The 18,535-nt window shown below is 40.6% G+C and overlaps 1 protein-coding gene across 5 annotated transcripts; it reads right to left on the bottom strand.

Moving 5' to 3' along the window:
- Window positions 1-2,240: 2,240 nt before the first annotated feature.
- On the bottom strand, window positions 2,241-18,416 carry ANGEL1 (angel homolog 1). Of its 5 annotated transcripts, none has more exons than XM_081957053.1 (10): window positions 18,386-18,416; window positions 13,804-14,424; window positions 12,266-12,486; window positions 10,432-10,501; window positions 9,645-10,078; window positions 8,027-8,153; window positions 7,562-7,672; window positions 6,144-6,213; window positions 4,683-4,846; window positions 2,241-3,354 (listed from the first exon to the last, which is right to left on the bottom strand). In XM_081957053.1, exons 1-10 carry the CDS (start codon window positions 18,399-18,401, stop codon window positions 3,194-3,196), a joined length of 1,995 nt encoding a protein of 664 aa, XP_081813179.1. In that variant the 5' UTR covers window positions 18,402-18,416; the 3' UTR covers window positions 2,241-3,193. The 5 variants fall into 5 exon arrangements, with proteins under 5 accessions (XP_081813179.1, XP_081813182.1, XP_081813178.1 ...); XM_081957056.1 differs by lacking the exon at window positions 18,386-18,416 and adding an exon at window positions 16,477-16,599; XM_081957052.1 differs by lacking the exon at window positions 18,386-18,416 and adding an exon at window positions 16,132-16,362.
- Window positions 18,417-18,535: the final 119 nt, after the last annotated feature.

The following is an 18,535-nucleotide window of genomic DNA, read 5'->3' as shown; positions in this document are numbered from 1 at the left end:
AAATCAAAACACTTTTTATTCTATTAGTGCTGCTTTACAATAGTGTTAGATCTCATCTGTAGTGTATGACCTGAACTAAATGTTACTTAAAAAGAGATCAGAGACTACTTTCAGAAAACTTCGATAGGTGAGAAATTTTGCTGGTTGTTAGGCTAAAAAAGTTATCTGAAAGTCTCCCAACTGATTAAAAAATTTTTTTTTTCAAATAATATAATCCATCAAATGAAACCAATTGTGTAATCCTTCATCTGTTTACCATACAGTGAGAGTGCAGTATAAAATAAACACAGCATTTGTTAGTGGACATAGAAATAAGAAATATTGGGGGGGGGGGAACTAGTGAACTATCTTGAGAAGAGGCAAAGTAATATGAATACATATGAATGTGCCTCTAAATGATACTTTAAACTTTAAAGCGGGTCCTTACCTTTTAAAGACAAACAGTTACTTCAAATCAAGCTTTCAGTGACAAGGTAGACAGTCCACATAATTTTCTTGGCAAACAAGGAAAGTGATTTGCCTAAGCTGGTCTGCAGGAGATGGGGGCGTCAAGACAAATAAATAAAAGCTGTTTTTTGTCATTGTGACACAAACTCCTTTTTTATCTGTATGCTGGGATATGTGCATGTACAAAAGGGGCAAGGGTTACAGTGCATTGCTGCTTTTGTTGTGTTGATGAAAGCCTCCAATCCTGCAGATTTCTCTTATTTGGATCCTAAAGAACACAGTCTTGTATGCTTCAGATACTCAGAAGTTATCTGGAGTACAATGGGACTTATTCCCAAGTAGTAAGTGTAAGACTGCAGCAAAGGTGGCTTGCTCCTGGTTCGGTCCGGATTGGGTGAACCAGTAGTAGCAGTGGCAGGAGGCACTGCTTCTGCACATGTGCAAAAGCATCATGCGAGTATGCACAGGAGTGCACCCGAACCAGTAGTAAAAAAATTGGCAACCCACCACTGGACTGCAGAGTTAAGTCTCTTTGACTCTTAGGTATTAGTACAAAAACATTTTGCAGAAAGCTACACCTAGGGCTGACAGCATATGCCACAAAGAACAGAGGGAATGGAGTTAGGATTTTCAACCGAAATTGGCAGACAGTTATTTGTTATTAAAGTAAGTTTACCTGATTTTTCCCCCCTAAAACTAAGAAAAGTCCCTTCTCTTTTCCAATAACCAGAGTTTTGATGCAATCTTGGAATTGCATGTGGCTTATAAGCTATTTATCTCTGCTCTAAGGTGAACATTTATATACCTTCATTCAAGAGTGTGCAGAACACAGGGACCCTCCAATTATAGCTGGGTGAAAAAAACACGGTACTTGAAGTACCTAGTTGTGTAACAGGATTGACCATTACCTCCTGTAGCTTGAGTCTACATGCAAATTGTTACAGATCTGGAATTCTAACCTAAAAATTTTCAAATCAACCCGCAGAAGAGCACATAAATTAACAAAATGCAGTTAAGAATCTTAGGAAGAATTATAATATATGAGCCATGGTGGCGCAGTGGTTAGAGTGCAGTACTGCAGGCTACTTCAGCTGACTGCTAGCTGCAGTTCAGCAGTTCAAATCTCACCGGCTCAAGGTTGACTCAGCCTTCCATCCTTCCGAGGTGGGTAAAATGAGGACCCTGATTGTTGGGGGCAATAGGCTGACTCTGTAAACTGCTTAGAGAGGGCTGTAAAGCACTGTGAAGTGGTATGTAAGTCTAAGTGCTATTGCTATAATGAACAATACTTTTTCCAACTGAAAAACTTAAATTAGAGATAAGATTCTTCTAATCACTCAGACATTTATTTGCAGAGACTAATTTTCTTTCTATGTGCTCCTGTAAGAGAAAGAATCTGAAAATTAGGCATTATTGTGGTGAGCTCCTGAGGTCCAGTATTCATCTTTTCTAGCATCTTTGTCGAGCAACGTATTCTAAGTGTAACCCACAACATCCACCAGAGGGCATTACCAAAGCCTCACACAAAAAGGGCTTCAGTTCACTCTTTCTCTAGACTCAACTGAGTGAATTTACAACTTTTCTGAAATTAGAAAAAAAGTATTTATTTTTCTTTCAAATTTAAGAAAACATTTAAAATACTGAAAGCTCCCAATGCATTTTTCCAATACAATTTGGCGCGCAGCCTTGCACATACCGTAATAAATTTTCTATATATCGAGAATGGGAGTTATTTACAGACCAACCATTACTCTGAATCACATATTCATTTAACAATCTGTTAATTTTAAAAAAAAATGAGCAGCAACTGTCAGGCCCACTTCGAGTTCCCAACAACATGGCTTCCAATTTTTTTTTAAGCATCTGTCATTTTCTGTTAGTTTTGGCAGTCCTTATTTGCAACTCCAGTTGTCACCAGAGACAGCAAAAAGCATCCCAAAGTAGTGAGTCAGTGTATAAAAAGCTTCTTGAAGAACCTGATAATAAAATGCAATGTTCTCAGAACAGAAAATAAAATTAATTTTTAATCTAAAGAGGAGTTTTCAAGAAGCTTTGTTGACATGCAAACAAATTAAATTGCCATGAAAATCTTTATGGAAAAATAACTGTGTAGTCAGGGGGATGCCAGCTGAATTAATTCCATTACCAAACAGACAAGAGGGACATGCCAATCAACAAGCATTTACCTGTGGAAACAGGTTCATTGGAAGCAGTAGCTCACCAGCTCTCAAAAAGTTAAAATCACTCTACCACTGTCACTCTGGTTTGAGTGCAATAGTAAATACCGTATAGAGATCCCTTGCTGCCTGCAGCACAAAGCAAGTGTATGTGTGTGTGTGTAGCCCACATTATACGAAGACTCCATTCAGATTTTTTGTGATGCTCCACAACATGCCCTGCTAACGTGTGAGTGAGTGAGCATACTTTCAGACCAGAGGAAGACCAAACAGAGAAGGCTGCCAATTGGGTGGCAGGGTGCCCTTTAAGATGATACAGTAGCCAGACTATAGGCGAACATAAAGTGGCAGTGAAGCTCAGACTAGGATTGCAGAATTCTAGCATAAACCAAATCATTATTTCCTCATGTAAAAAGGGAGAAAAGAACAAAGACATCTCAAAAATAGGGAAGGGGGGGGAGGGTGGGGAAGATCCTTTTTTTTTCTTTTCGCTCGCTGATGCAAACTTCAGTGGCATGATTTTCCCATTCAGGCCAACTCTAAGAGAGTCTTGAAGATCTGGCACATGATTAGAAGTCAGAAATCTCCAGCCCAAAACTGGCCAGCAGACAAAGATGATCCGATGAACAGAAAGGATTTGGCAAGCCATTTGCTGACCAAAGGATGTCTTCAGAGAGAAGGGAGAGACGGCCAAGCAGCTTTAGGGCTCCATCTTGGTACATCCTGCGATCTAAATACAAAACCGAATGGGAAATATAAACACGGCCCCACAAAGTAAAGCTGCAACGAGGCATTCAGAAGATAAATGAAATGCAGACAGAGCAGGGGTGAAATGCTTTGAGGTCTGCTACCGGTTTGCTTCGTGTGCGCATGGGCACCACAGGCGCTAAGAAGCCTTTCCTGAGGATTTCCTGCTTTCTAGTGAATATAAATCGGGTGGCACAGCTGCTTGTCACCCAGCTGATCTTTGGAATTTTTTTTTTTACTTTGTTAAGCATTTTTTTACCACCAATTCGGGCGAACCGATAGTAAAAAATTCTTTTTAAAAAGTTTAAAATAAGTTCTGACATCAGCTATGCGACAATCAGCCGTGCCACCCGATGTCTAGCTAATATAAATCATGCGGCACAGCTGACTGTTGCACAGCTGATCATTGAAACTACCGGTTCGCCTGAACCGGTAGCATTTTTTTACTACCAGTTTGGGGAAACCGACCCAAACCGGTAGCATTTCACCCCTGAGATGGAGATACAAATAACAGTCGCAGCAATGTAAGAAATGTTTACAATAGATACATTTCTAAGTCCAGACATTCACCAGGCCCCTTGGTATCCTTTTCTATATATTTTTTTAAATGTAACATGATCATGTGTCAGTGGCAAGTTCTCAAAAGTCCATATAACTCATTTTCAGCATTCAGAAGAATGTGAGCAGGGAAACAAATGAGAGAAATTACACAATAAAAATGTGTTTCCAGACATGCTTCTGTATATGTGTGTCAATTTCTTGGCTTCCATGGTGCTAAATTTAAACACAGTTTTCAACTCACTCGTCAAGTTAAACCCCAAATGAATGTCAGAATGAGCAACTCCTTGCTCAGAAATAATCATCAATATTTCTTTCCAGAATAAATTAAGGAAAGGCTGGAATTAGCATTTGACATGGAACAAATATCCACTTCTGTGGGAAGATCAATTTCTGTACACAGTGCTGGACAATTTCCCTTTCCTCTTGAAGTTCTCTCACTTCATCTCACAGCATTTGCACCAGTAAATTCTTCAACTCTTATGGATTTGGGAAAAGAACACAAGAGAGGAGGAGAAAGGTCCATTGCATAAATAGAGGTTCATATAATTCTGAACAACCACCTCCCCCAAATGTCTGACAATCATTACAGAAAAGCCATAAGAAGCAAAAAAGATACACAATCTGGACCATTGTTTTAAAGGTGAAATTACAGAACACGTGCCTACATAAACTGATGCATTCAATGGCCCACTGAATTAACAAAAATTATCAGAAAAATACACGTTTGCTGAAAGAAAGATGCCCACTCACATTCTTCCTGATCATTCTTGATTGGCATTGCTGAGTAAAAGATATAATCCACAGTGGCGCCCACTCCCATTGGCATGGTTGTGATCTCTTGGCAACCTCTCTCGGGCAGGAAATGGTTGTAAGCTGAGGTCAGGTTGAGGTTATGGTGAATACTGCCTGGATACCTGTACCCAGGAAAGAAATGCCACCCCCAAAATAGAAGAGGGGGCAGATGACATTTAACAACAGGGCTGGAAGAAAGCGAAGACAGCTAAGCTAGCATTCACTATTACCATGCTTCAAAATTTACTCAAATAAAAGTTGTATGCGAAGAACAGATGATTATCTGGGACACAGCTTATGAAAAAAAGGTCCATCTTTTTTCTCTCTTTTTGTACTCCCAACAAAATCAATTATTTGAAGCTTTGTGAGAAGAAAATGCCAGTGATATTCGGGCAACATCCCCATTTCCAGTCACTTTTTAAAACCGTTGTTGAATGCTCATGTTGCTTTCAGGCTAATTACAGTCTAAGAAACCGTGCAAAGGACAAATATATATTGCAGCATTTCCATCCACAAATGCGAAGTTGCAGACTGTTCCAGTGGAGCATTCTGGGAAAGGGCTCTAATACGGCATTATCAACCAAAGTAACTCTATAAACTTTGTGCCCTAGGATTATATTGTGATGGAAAATGCTCTGAAGATGAAGGGCACATTTCGTTAGGCTTAGCCATAATGCCAAATGTTGCTAACTGTTCAAAAATAACAAATGTCAAAAGGGAATCTGAGAATATTTATAACAATCCTCAAACTAAACAATTATCTGGAACCTTAATAATATCACGTTCAAAAGCAACATGAAGCAGTACCTTGTTCTAGAAAATCTTGTTCCAGGTAGTTCTCGACGCACAACATTTCGTTTAGTGACCAAAGTTACAACAGCACTGAAAAAAATTTCCCACTTAGCAACATAAATACTGGGCTCAATTGTGGTTGTAAGTCGAGGACTACCTGTAGTTTCAATATACAGGCTCTGCTCTGAATCATGTGATCAAGAGATTCTTCACTTTCTTAGCCTTTCTCTAGTTATATAATTATATATGAGCCATGGTGGCGCAGTGGTTAGAGTGCAGTACTGCAGGCTATTACTGCTGACTGCCAGCTGACTGCAATTTGGCAGTTCAAATCTCACCAAGCTCAAGGTTGACTCAGCTTTCCATCCTTCAGAGGTGGGTAAAATGGGGACCTAGATTGTTGGGGGCAATATGCTGACTCTGTAAACTGCTTAGAGGGGGCTGCAAAGCACTGTGAAGCAGTATATAAGTCTAAGTGCTATTGCTACAGACTGTTGACAAAACATCTGCCTTAACTTCACTCTTTCATCCATGCAGTCTTTCATTTTTTTAAATTGCAGCCTTCCCCAATCCGATAGCACCAGGTGTGTTGGAACTCTCAAAATCTCCACCCAGCATACAGATTACCTTGAACAAACCAGTTCTGGATCAGAGTTGTTCTCTACAATGAGGTCTTTAGGCCAATAGGCAGGACGCTCTGCAATGCAGCAAAACAAAAGCAAATCACTTGATCAAACACACCAGCCAGTTTGCAATATTTGACTCCAACAAACATAACAAAATCAGCTGCCCCCAACATCCTATAGAAAAGTACACCAAATGCCAAAACTCAAGAGCTTAGTTTCAATATTCTATGCAAACTGCTATCTTTTTGCACAGCAGTCTGGAAAAACCTCTACAATTTTCTGAATAAATCCAAGCACCAACATGTATCAAGTTAAAAATAAGTTTGCCTACTTTGACTCTGCTGTGACTGCATTCTAACAACATTTGTGCATGCATGAAACAAAAGACAAAAATTAAAGACCAAGAGCCAGCATTTTTAAAGTAATAAGATACGATTTAGAACTGAAACAAAACATTGGGAGCAAACAGTGATGGCTTCAGGAATTCTTCCCAACCATTAGATATGGCCACAGAAGGTGCCTGCATTTTCTTCCGTGTAGTAAAGTAGCACATTGCATCTCTGAAAGGTGCATGTGTGCAAACTTACACTTGCCCCCTGGCATTAATCAAGTTGCATGCATACATGTTGCCTGCATGTATGTGTCTGTAAAGATCTAATCAGGGCAAGGTCCCTATTCACCCTCTGGGTGTGTTCTTTTTGCCCACTTCTTATGTTGTGTCTATGGGCACTGAGACCCACTGGGCAGACGGCACACTAAGTCATGTGATCAAGAATGCTTAGAATGGAAGAGTTGCAGCATTCCAACCAATGCCCAATTCTTTTTCCCCTGTGGATTCAATGGGATATTTTTTTTTCTCCCCATAGTCTCTGGCCAAATCCAGCACATTTTAAAATTCTGCCAGCTTCTCCATTCGAATCAAATTTGATCCTGCTGTGTTCAGTTTTCAGAAAGTTATCTCATTGGGGAACTGCATTCTGATTCCTTTTTATACAGTAATTTCTTCCCCGCTTCAGCTTCATAGGGCATAACCACAGATTTAATCATAAAACATGAAGGGTCAATTTATTACCTCAATGAATTATTCGAAAAGAACCTACAGTCTGCAGAACTCATGGATGCTCTTCTGATTACTATGAAACTCAAACAAGACTATGCAGAGCTTGTTTCCCTACTGGGAGGGTGGGGGTGTCTCCCAATATGGATTCTCATATTATTCACACCACCAAGCAGAGGCAATAATGCAATGCCCAGAAATTATGGAGTATAAAATCCAATATTTCTACCAGTACTTTGGGAAAGGTTACTTTAACCCCATTTACAAAGCCTTCTGCAGCATCTTGTTAAACATTAAAAATTTTCTGCAGTGTGGTATATTATTGTTGAAAGAGGTAAAGGTAGGGAAGGATCTTGGGATACCTGGCACGGCATCTGTCACACCTTCCAACAGGATCAAGTCTGCAGGTCGCTCACAGGCAACATCACAGTAACGGAACTGAAGCAGGAAGTCACGACTGTATTTAAGTCTGTCTGCAGATAAAAACGACACACACACACCCGCCCCCCCAAATTAGAATGGCTACATGTGTTCAAACTTGTCATTTGTAATTAATTACCAGCTCATAGTTGTTAAAGTGAAACTTCAATGCCCCCACATGCATCCATTCCAGATACAATTTCAAACAGTAAGAACTCATGAAACAAACCAGTGAATTTACAACTGTCATTGTGTGGGGGCACTTAGATAAATAATGCTTAAACAAAATGAGGAAGCCCAGAGACTGAAAAGCTGTCTTTCTCACACTGAAAAGAAGACCTCCCTTTCGGAACATACAATACTGAAAAGCACAAGACCTACAGTTTCAATTCTACCATGAGATTCACCTGACTTCTTGCTTTGACAAAGAGTGATATACTGGCAGTCATCTGTTATACCCAGGCAGCCAGGCCACAGAGGAAACAGCAATTTCCGCTGGTGTGGGTTCTGACAGAATTCCTCCTGTCCAGACACCTGTGCAGGCCAAAAAAAAAAAAGAGAGAGAGAAGAAGAACAGAACACAAATATCCACCAAATATTTTGAGGAAAATAATCCAAAATTCCAAAAATCTAGAATAACCACGTGAAAATCAGAAAGCAAGAACCCATAATCTAAAACAGTGTTTTTCAACCAAAAAACTATGTAGATTTTAACTCCCAGGCTAAGTGGGAATTCTGGGGGTTCTATCTATCTATCTATCTATCTATCTATCTATCTATCTATCTATCTATCGAAATTTAGATAGATATTTAGATAAATATTTAGATATTTAGATAGATAGATAGATAGATAGATAGATAGATAGATATTTAGATAGATATTTAGATAGATATTTAGATATTTAGATATTTAGATTATCTATCTAAATATCTAAATATCTATCTAAATATCTATCTATCATCTATCTATCTATCTATCTATCTAATCTATCTATCTATCTATCTATCTATCTATCTATCTATCTATCTATCTATCTATCTATCTATCTATCTATCTAGATAGATAGATAGATAGATAGATAGATAGATAGATATTTAGATAGATATTTAGATATTTAGATATTTAGATTATCTATCTAAATATCTAAATATCTATCTAAATATCTATCTATCTATCATCTATCTATCTAATCTATCTATCTATCTATCTATCTATCTATCTATCTATCTATCTATCTAGATAGATAGATAGATAGATAGATATTTAGATAGATATTTAGATAGATATTTAGATAGATAGGTAGATAGATAGATAGATGATAGATAGATAGATAGATAGATAGATAGATAGATAGATGATATATAGATGACAGATAGATAAGATAGATGATAGATAGATGATAGATAGATAGATAGATAGATAGATAGATAGATAGATAGATGATTGATTGATTGATAGATAGATGATATATAGATGACAGATAGATAAGATAGATGATAGATATATGATAGATAGATAGATAGATAGATAGATAGATAGATAGATAGATGATTGATGATAGATGATAGATTAGATATATTCTAGTTTAATTACTTAATATTTTGTAAAAGGCAACATTTCAAACATGAGGAACATGTGTCAAATCACAGCCATAAATTCACTCAAGCAACAGATTTTTTCTCTTTTAACCTGCAGAGGAATTATACTTCTATCACACTTCTCAGCAGTAGTTTGGGTAGGCATAAGAGGACTGAGAAAAGTAGGAGGGAGGCTGTGCAGGACTTAAAGTCCATTTCTGCCACAGCAGCATCCCAATATTGTAATATCTGGCTATTAATTGAAAATGGCACTTTCTACCACAAGACAATTACAGATGGCCTCTATAGTAATCCGGTCAGTTTAAATAAACAAACTAAGCCTGAAAAAGTGCTGTGATGGAGAGAAAAGCAAGCAAGATTCTCAGGAGGTTCTGGAAACCATTTCAGAGCTAAACCAAGACTCTCTGGTCTCTTTCTTTTGCTTACCTTCCAGGCTGGCATTCCATGATAGTACAACTGGCCATTCCGGATGAACTTATATAGTGGGGAGTCAGGCACAGAGTTCATATCCCCACATAGGATGATGTGGCAGTAACTGCCATCAGCCAGTTTTGCGGTTTTGTCAATCTCTGCCAAGAGCAGAGCCATCTGCGCCAGTTTGATGTCTCCCCGACGGGGACTGTACAATACATGAGTGTTTGCCACACACAAAGGGCTGATTGCCTTGTCTCCCAGGTTTTCTGTTAATAAGGGCTGTAGTAGTAGCACCAGGCCCACATTGTCCCTGCTGAGGATATCCAAACCGGGCCGGAAGTATTCAACGGGGCTAGCACTGATCAGTTGGAACTTATTCTGCTTGTAACAGATTGCACAACCATCTGTCTTTCTTCCTGTCCGCCGCTTGTAGATACAGGTAAAGCCTGGCCAAATGACAAAAGCTTCTTGTTACATATGCCTCTTAGGTCTAGTTTTATTTTTGAGAGGAAGAAGCCACTGCTCATCTTGGCTCAACTCTATTCAAAAAGTAATGCACGGGAAAGGAGAAGCCAAACAGGCTCAGTACACCCTCCCATCCAAAGCCTCGTATGCATTGGAGCTTCAAAGGCAGCCATGAAACTCCAAGCTTCCCCAAACCACGTTCTGCTATCAAAGTAAAGCCAATCATTCCAAAACAACGATGGCTGTTAAATACTGAGTAAGAGGCATTTTTACTGATCCTGGGTGGAGCATCAAGAAGCATATTCTTGACCTCACTATCAGAAGGAAGTTTTACCCATCATCATCAGTGTTGGCTCCAACTGCTCCCAATAATGATTCTCTTGAACTTCTTGGAGACAGAGAATCTAGAAGAAAATAACTATAATAAGTTATGTCATAGCTTTCTAAGGCAGAAAAAATACATTATTTTACACTACGTACATTTCACTTCTCCCAATTTTATTATCCTCAATAACTACATTTGCCATAGAAGGAAAAATACAGATAGTCCTTGGTTAACTATGAGAATTGGGACTGGAATTGGTGGAAAGCGTTGAGGTTGAAAAGCAAGATGCCACTTGACTGAGCCACTTGGTAGTGGAAATCCTTCTGGTTGCTGTTGTTGAGCGAATCCCACACTGAGTTTAAGTAAGGATGTCATGGGGGTCACCATTTGCAACTTATTACTAGCTTCCCCATTGACTTTGTACGTCAGAAGCCAATAAGGAGGTCACAAATGGCAATCACACAATAGTGGGGATGGCCAGAACTTCCAAGGGCCAGTCGTAAGTATCAACTTGTTCAGCACTGTCACAAATTGGAATGGTAGTTAAACAAAGGGTTGTTAAGGGAGGACCACCGGCCTAGCAGATTTTGAAATTGTACACAATTGTATATTCAAGTGAAAAACAGAGAAAGAGAAAAGTGTTATAAAGAAGCATGGGATTCAATAGATATGGTCACTGTTATAAGTAAGGGTGCATGGGAATGGGTGGCATGGTGAAGAGGTGCTGGCTAAGGAACTGTCAGATAAGACACAGCCCAGTCCAGAGGTGCATAGTGGATGGAGCAAGAGGCTTAGAAGGGGAGCTCCCTAAGATATCAGGCTGTAAAGATGACAGTGGGAGAAATTTCAGACTTTTAGATTCTGTTATTGTAGCTTTACAATATAGTAGAATTAGCTTATCTAGTTGTGTTTTCCATCTACCTGGTAAGGCTGACAGCATGGTATTAGTTCAAAGGCTAAATAGTTATCTCCCCATCAAAAGGTGACTCCTAATTATTCAGAAAAGATAGGCTTAAAGACAGGTGAAACACAACTGTGAGTGAGGAATAATCTGAAACTTCATTATAACGCAAGGCATAATGGGTCTTGCATTTCCTCTGCTTCCTCTTAGTACCAATGTAAATAAATGCAGGTAGTCCTCACATGCCGACCTCATTCTGTGACCGTTCAAAGTGGAGGCAGCGCTGAATAGGTGATCCTCCAAGTTCCAGCCATCGTAATGTCCCCGTGGTCACATCATAATTTGGGCATTTAGCAAACAGCTTGCACTTATGATAGTTGCAGGGTCCTGCGATCATGTGATTGCCATTTGTGACCATCTCTGCCAGCTTCCCACAAGGAAAGTCAATGGGGAAGCCTATAAGGAAGGTTGCAAGTCACTCTGGTAAGTCCTATCAGCATTCCTATGCTTGCGCCCTGCTGCATACTCCATGCCCTGGCCTTACTCCATTTGTGTCTGCTGCACCATCCCAGCCTTCCTACAGTTGCATGCCATCCATCCCTTGACCATCTTGTCTCACACTGGGCCACACTGTCCATCACCTTTGGCCTTCTTGCACTTGTATGCAAGCTGCACCGCGTGCCCCATGGCCTACTGATCTTTCTGTGGCACCCATGCACTCCTTAATTGGGGCTCTTGTGTCTCCTGCTTAATGACCTGTATACCTTGGGATTGCAACAGCAACTGGCACTGCTGGGATTGTTATTGCCAAGTAATGCAATCATGTGACATCATGCTTCATGACTGCATCACTTAGTGACAGCATCCTGATTCCAGTTGTTGTTAATAACCTGAGGACTACCTGTATACTCAAATACAGCAAAGTTGCCAAGTTATACTCACATCAGGATCCCAGTGCTGGATCTCCTGTAAGAGATTTGCAAGACGATAGCTCCAGCTTAGGGTATCTGGATGGCAATGCATGTAAAGATGCGGGCACTGCTCAATCAGGTCCTGGGCCAGAATGTTGTAAGACATTACTCTGAATTCAAACAGAGACCCACTCTCTGGGTTCAGCTCTGGGTTGCTGGCAGAAATATCTTCCCAGTCTCTCCACAAAATCTCTGTAAAAAAGCAAAAAGTGCAAGACATAGTTTGGCTCTCTCCTGGAAGCGTCTGTTTGTGGTTGAAACCCTGTTGTCCTTCAAAGCAAAAAGCAATTTGAGGAAGGATTAACTTTAACTAGAATCTGAGCCTGTGCTGTAAGATAAATTACTAAGTCATAAAGGCTAGTTTAATACAAATGCATCCTTTGACTTCTCATCCTGAGCAACTCATGGGCCTCCAACTTGTTTTGAATTGGAATATCACCTGAATGCATGATAAAGACTACAATTCTGTTAGCCATCCAGAGTTGTTGTCAGATGGGGAATGGGTATAAAATTGATAAAATACATTCATAAATAAATAAAATTACAGCTAGGATTTTCACTGAATGTATTTATGGCTATATTTTTGTTTGTTCCAGTCATAAGTAGCCTGCATACTGCATTTGTAAGATAAATTTGGAAAGCTACACATGATGTTCTATCTCATGTGCCATGAGCCACCATAAACTTGAGGGGAGAGGTATAAACTTTCATTTTTCAAGAGACAACAGTGCCAACCTCTTATAATTATTTTATTTAAAACACTGCTTTTTTAAGTTAAATACAGTATAATGTTCTAATGTAACATCACCTAATTTGACCTACAAAGCAAAACGAGACATAACATTAAGGCTACCTCTGTATTTAACCTAAATAATTTTTGCTGTACAACTGAGTAATTCTGTTTTTTCCAGAGGGTAAGAGAGTTTTCCTTTACTAACACAACAGCACTCTGCAAACAAATATGTTATAATTCAAAACCACATTATTGGTGTCACAGTCTACCAGCTTTTATTCCAAAATTAAAAATATTCACAAGTAAGCATTTGGGCAATATAGTCTGAAATACCAAAGTAGCCCCTTGATATCTCTTTGAAATGGATTCTGGAAATTTATTCTACAAGAGTGACTGTACTCCTCAAAAATGTTGTTTTTGCCATTCCAGTCTGAAGGCAAGTAAATGAAAAGTTCCTGCCTATACATTGTAATTGGGTATTCTTCTTGAACATAAGTAATGCAGTAGATTAAATTATTATGCATTATTTGTATATTTGTACTAGTTATTTTACATATTTTGTCCTTATTACAACAGCGTGTAATATCTGTAACCATCAAAGGAATTTAGAACATTCAGCAGATATCCTGAAGGATTTCAAAGAAAGCTAAGACTGAGAGGCTTTTCAACAATATCGAACATAATATTTACACAAAAGCATCAAGTCACATTGTAATATTAATTCCTCTCTTATTCAGTAAGGTCAAAGTCACCCAATGAAATGCCTTAGTACTCACCATGATACGGTATCTCTAGGGGGAGTGGCTGAAATTGACCTGCATCTGCAAAAGGCCACATGACTGCCTCAGCTGATATCACATCATTCTCCTGGGCAGGACTCCAGGCTAACACAGCAGGATCTTCAATCCACACTTCTGTGGACGACACAGAAGCATCCACATCTAGAGGCTCACCCTCTGTCCGTATTGCTGCCCATGACGCAGTGACTTCCACATCCTCTTTTCCCTCTGTTGGTGAGCTTGCCAGAGTAGGTTCTACAAATTCCTGTAGCTCAGAAGGTCCCTCAGCGGGGACCCCTTGCAGCAGTTCTTGCTGCTGCTGCTGCTGTTTGTCTTCTTCTCCTTGGCCATCAGACTGTGGTGAGATAATCAAGTTGCTTAAGCTTGTCATCAGTAGCTTTGGGCCTTCTTGCCACTCCACAGCCGAAATGGCTGATACTTGGTCCAGTTCTGAAGCCCTCTCATTAGTGCAACCTCCCCCAGCCTCCTTATCCAGCCACTGCTGCAGCAGGGCTTGCTTCTCCTCCAAGTTCGGCTTCCCACCAATTGGAGCAGAAAGGCCGTCTATAGATGTGCTCTTTGGCAGAAGCGCGTTCTTTCGACAGGTAAAGAAAGCATCTGTCAAAAATATGAGAATTTGTTCACTTTAGAAACAACTCGCTCAAGTGTAGTAAAAGTAACTGCAATAATGCTTTTAACAATTTACAAACACCAATAAATGCTGACACAGAGCAAATCACTGTTTTCTACATCAGGGATTTCCAACCTCTCTGGGAGAGTGAGAAAGATTCAGATTTTGAGAGTCCATTGTTGGCGCATTCACAAAGTGGTTGACTAGTGTGGTAAGGGCTAAATACCCATTATGGGAAGGCAAGCAAAGCCCATCACTTTATTTCATACAAGATGTTTATTATTAATTTCCCCCCAAAAAAGTATCTGGGTTCTATATGGAGTCCAGAAGCATTTTAGCAAAGACAGATTATGTTTGAGAATAGTAGGATCCTTCTCATCCAGAAAGATTAAAAAACAGAATACACAAAACATGAAGACTGAGTAGGGCAAGAGGTTTGAAAAGCACAAAGAAATGTGTTGGTGAATATGTTGTTGCTTTTGGGATCAAAATAAGGAGCCAGGATCTATAACAACTTTGCACTGAAGTATGTAAGTCTCACATAGGATTTTGAATATTTGGGTTTAGCAACATCAACACCTTATCATTTAGTTGAAATTGAAATCAGCCAGGAACTTTTTCCATTCTTGATTCAAATAAAAGCAAATTAATTGCCATTGATTTCAAAAATTAGTTGACCAGGTCAATAACCACAACGTTCTGTAGTAATAAAGACCCAAAGGACAAAGTAATTAAAATTTTACTTTGCAAATGTGACTAAAAGAAGAGAGACAGAATAGTTACACACAAAAGCCATGCTATCTAGGATTGAGGGTCTGAAATTTGATATAGTGCAGTCTCAAACCATCCTGATTATTAGAAAGTAAGTCACTTTAAAACAAGTGGCTCCTTTCTACATCTCACAAGAAGGCAATGCGGGCACAAAAAATTGTTTTTTAGGCTATCCAGAAAATTGAAATTTGACACATGCAGTCCAAGGCATTCTGATAATCAAAATCACAGATTTTGGTAGGAAAAAATGGTACTGCTCTTATATTCTCTCCCTTCCCATTGCGCAGCAGGGAAAATAAAACCCATCTACCTCACAAGGCTGCAAGAAAATAATGCAAGTAAAGCACGAAAAGTTAATCATTAGCCAAAATAAGCTTGTTTCCGTTCCCTCAACGCCCAACTGCCTTTTTTCCCCCCTCACACGCGCCCATCCTTTTCTTCCTCCGACCATTATTAGCCTTTTCTTACAGCTTTTAAAACCACAATATTAATTTCCAGCACCCGTTTCAGGGCGGATCTCCGCTTTACAAGCAACGTCACGGCCGCTGTTTTGATTCTCCGAGAGGAGAAACTTCACCAGCACGCCGGAAGGCGGGGCGGGGAGCGGGGCGGGAAGGCCCAATGAAAGCCCGGCTCCCAGCGCTGGGCGGAGACCAGCGGCGCAAGCGGGGTACCCTCGGCGGGCGCCCTGCCGCCGTTGGGCCAGCCGCTCGGCTTAGGCCGGAGGAGCCTGGCAGGCGAGCGAGAGGCCTCGCCGGGGCGGCAGCGGCTACCAAGCAGCCCTGCCCTTGCCTGATTGGACGCTCTGTCCCGTCATCCCGCCCTGAGAGGGGAGCGGACGGTCCCGAGCTGGGAGAAGAGGCGAAGGGGGGACGGGACGTGGGGACGGACAATACACGAGTCCGAAGAGGGGAGGCGGTTACCTTGGAAAGCCTGCAGGAGCCGCGATAGGGGCAGCAGGACGTAACAGAGGACCGTCCCGATCATCCCGCCAGCCCGCTCCTCCTTCCCCTCCCTTCCCGGCCGCTAGCCAGCCACGCGGAAGGCTTGGCTCCGCCTCGCCCAAACTCTCGGAGGTCGACGGCAGGCTCTGAGTTTTCTCTCCCGGAGGCGATTGGGAGGCTGGTCCTGGGACCAAGGCCCTTCCCCGCGGAGCCCCAGTGGAGCGGGAGTTTGCGCAGCCCCCGCCCGCCGCCTCCTTCCCCTTCGGCGCCACAACGACTTGCAAACGAGAAGCAGCACGCGGAAAGCCAAACCCCAAACCGCACCCCTTCCCTACGCGGTACTCGGGAGTCCCAGATATGCGGCGCCTGCTGGGTACAGCAGTTCCGCGGCCTGGAGTTGGGAGGGGGGTCACTTGGGCAGAAGAGCAAATTTAAAGGGAGCTGCGGGGTTTTACTCTACCTCGCAGGACTGTCCCGCGGGCGGTGGAGGGGGGGGGAACGTTAACTCCGACTCCCGCCCCTCCCCTCCTTGAGTTGATGGGGGGAGGCAAGATGGGTAGACTTCCCAAGGTTTAATGGAAGAGATTAACAGCAAACCATCTGCTTCACTCTTATAGGGCGACAGAATCAAGGAATCGATTCAACTTGCAGTTTATACTTTTTTTAAAAAAAAGGTGTTTATATCGGCAGCTGGCACACTGTTAATTTGTTACATTATTTCATCATCTCAATACATTGATAGTTTGTCAATACCCAAGATGATTTCTCAAACGCTAAACTGCATTGGACTCCTGAACACCGAATTTCATTGTTTTAAAATAAAGAATATATCATCTATCCATCTATCTATCTATCTATCTATCTATCTATCTATCTATCTATCTATCTAATCATCTATCTATACCTGCCTGCCTGCCTGCCTGCCTATATATGTATGTATGTATGTATGTATGTATGTATGTATGTATGTATATATATATATATCCCTTGAACTATCTAGTCTTAAGCTTTTAAAACCTAATGTGTTGGTCCAGTTTTCCTTTGGTCTTATTTTTACATAGGAACATTCATAAACACGTATACACTTGACCTACAGGGAATGGCTTCCCTAAATTTACCCCTGTGATTGCTTCTTCCAGAATTACTCCTTGAATTGTCTGCATACTGTAATTGCTCCTCCCTATCACTGGCTCTAGTGGAGTCAATTTACATGCTTTTAATTTAAATCAAAGGTCAAATTAGATGAAAAACTGGAAACTCTTACCTGCTGGTTATATCCAGTATGGCCTTTATTAGTAAATGCCAGAATATCCTCAGCCTGTTTGAATCATAGGCAGCTCATATTCTACTGTTACTCAAAATAACTACCAGGAGTACATAATGTGGCAAACAACTCATCTTGAGATGACCAGGCTTAGGGTTCACATAACCCATTTTTAAATAACAGTGATTGTAAGGGGATGATAAAAGCAGCATACAGCTTAATTCTCTTTTGTGTATAGCATGGAAAATGGGCTATTATGTATACTACCTCTAGTATTTTTCAATATTTTTTTTACTACTGCCACTGCCTGCAAAGCTCTGCAATTTTCTGGGAAAGATTTTCAGAAGTGATTTGTTATATTGCCTCCTTCCTAGGACTGCAGAGAGTGACTAAGGTCACTTAACTGGCTTTGTGCTTCAGGACTAGAACTCATGGTCTGCTTTATAGCCTGGAGCCTTAACCACTGCACCAAACTGGCTCATCCAACCTCTGGCTAGTATAACAATTTGTTTGCTGTTACCTAAATACAGTAGCCTCGGGTCTAGGGTTATGAAATATTGTAAGCCTCGTGTAAATAAATAAATAAAAATTACAAATAAAATTTCCTCAATCTTTTACTTGTTAAAAAAAACCAAATGGGGGTGGGGGGCAGTTCAGGGAAATTATTGTGGGTAGAAAATATCTAAAGAAAATAGAGTATGAATATCTGCGTATCAATCAGTTGTCGCCAGTCATTCAGCTTACATCAGACCCATATTTTGATGTTAATAGGTTGTCTGAACCTAATGCTGCTAGTAATTTTGCCCTGCTTATTGAAAGAATATCCTAGCCAAGTCGTGCAACAACTTCAAAACAGGAGTTTTTCATGAATGTTATAAAAAAAAAACTAATATACACAATCTAATGTGGTTTCCCATCCCTGCCCCTTAAATTACCAACAGCACCACTTTCTGAAACAAGATCTCTGACCTGCATTCTGATCCATTTTGATCCAGCTCAGCAAAGAAGACTTGACCCAAGCCTCAGCTATGTGGCTATAGAGATATCATATATCCTAGGTCACAATGTCTAGGTGAGGTCATGGAAGACTTGAAATTAAAGTGACCTAAACTTGAGGCA

This window comes from Natrix helvetica (genome assembly GCF_964273705.1).
Source record: "Natrix helvetica genome assembly, chromosome: 1".
Lineage (NCBI taxonomy): Eukaryota > Metazoa > Chordata > Lepidosauria > Squamata > Natricidae > Natrix > Natrix helvetica.
The sequence above is the reverse complement of the archived record's forward strand: the minus strand, read 5'-3'. Positions and strand labels throughout refer to the sequence as shown.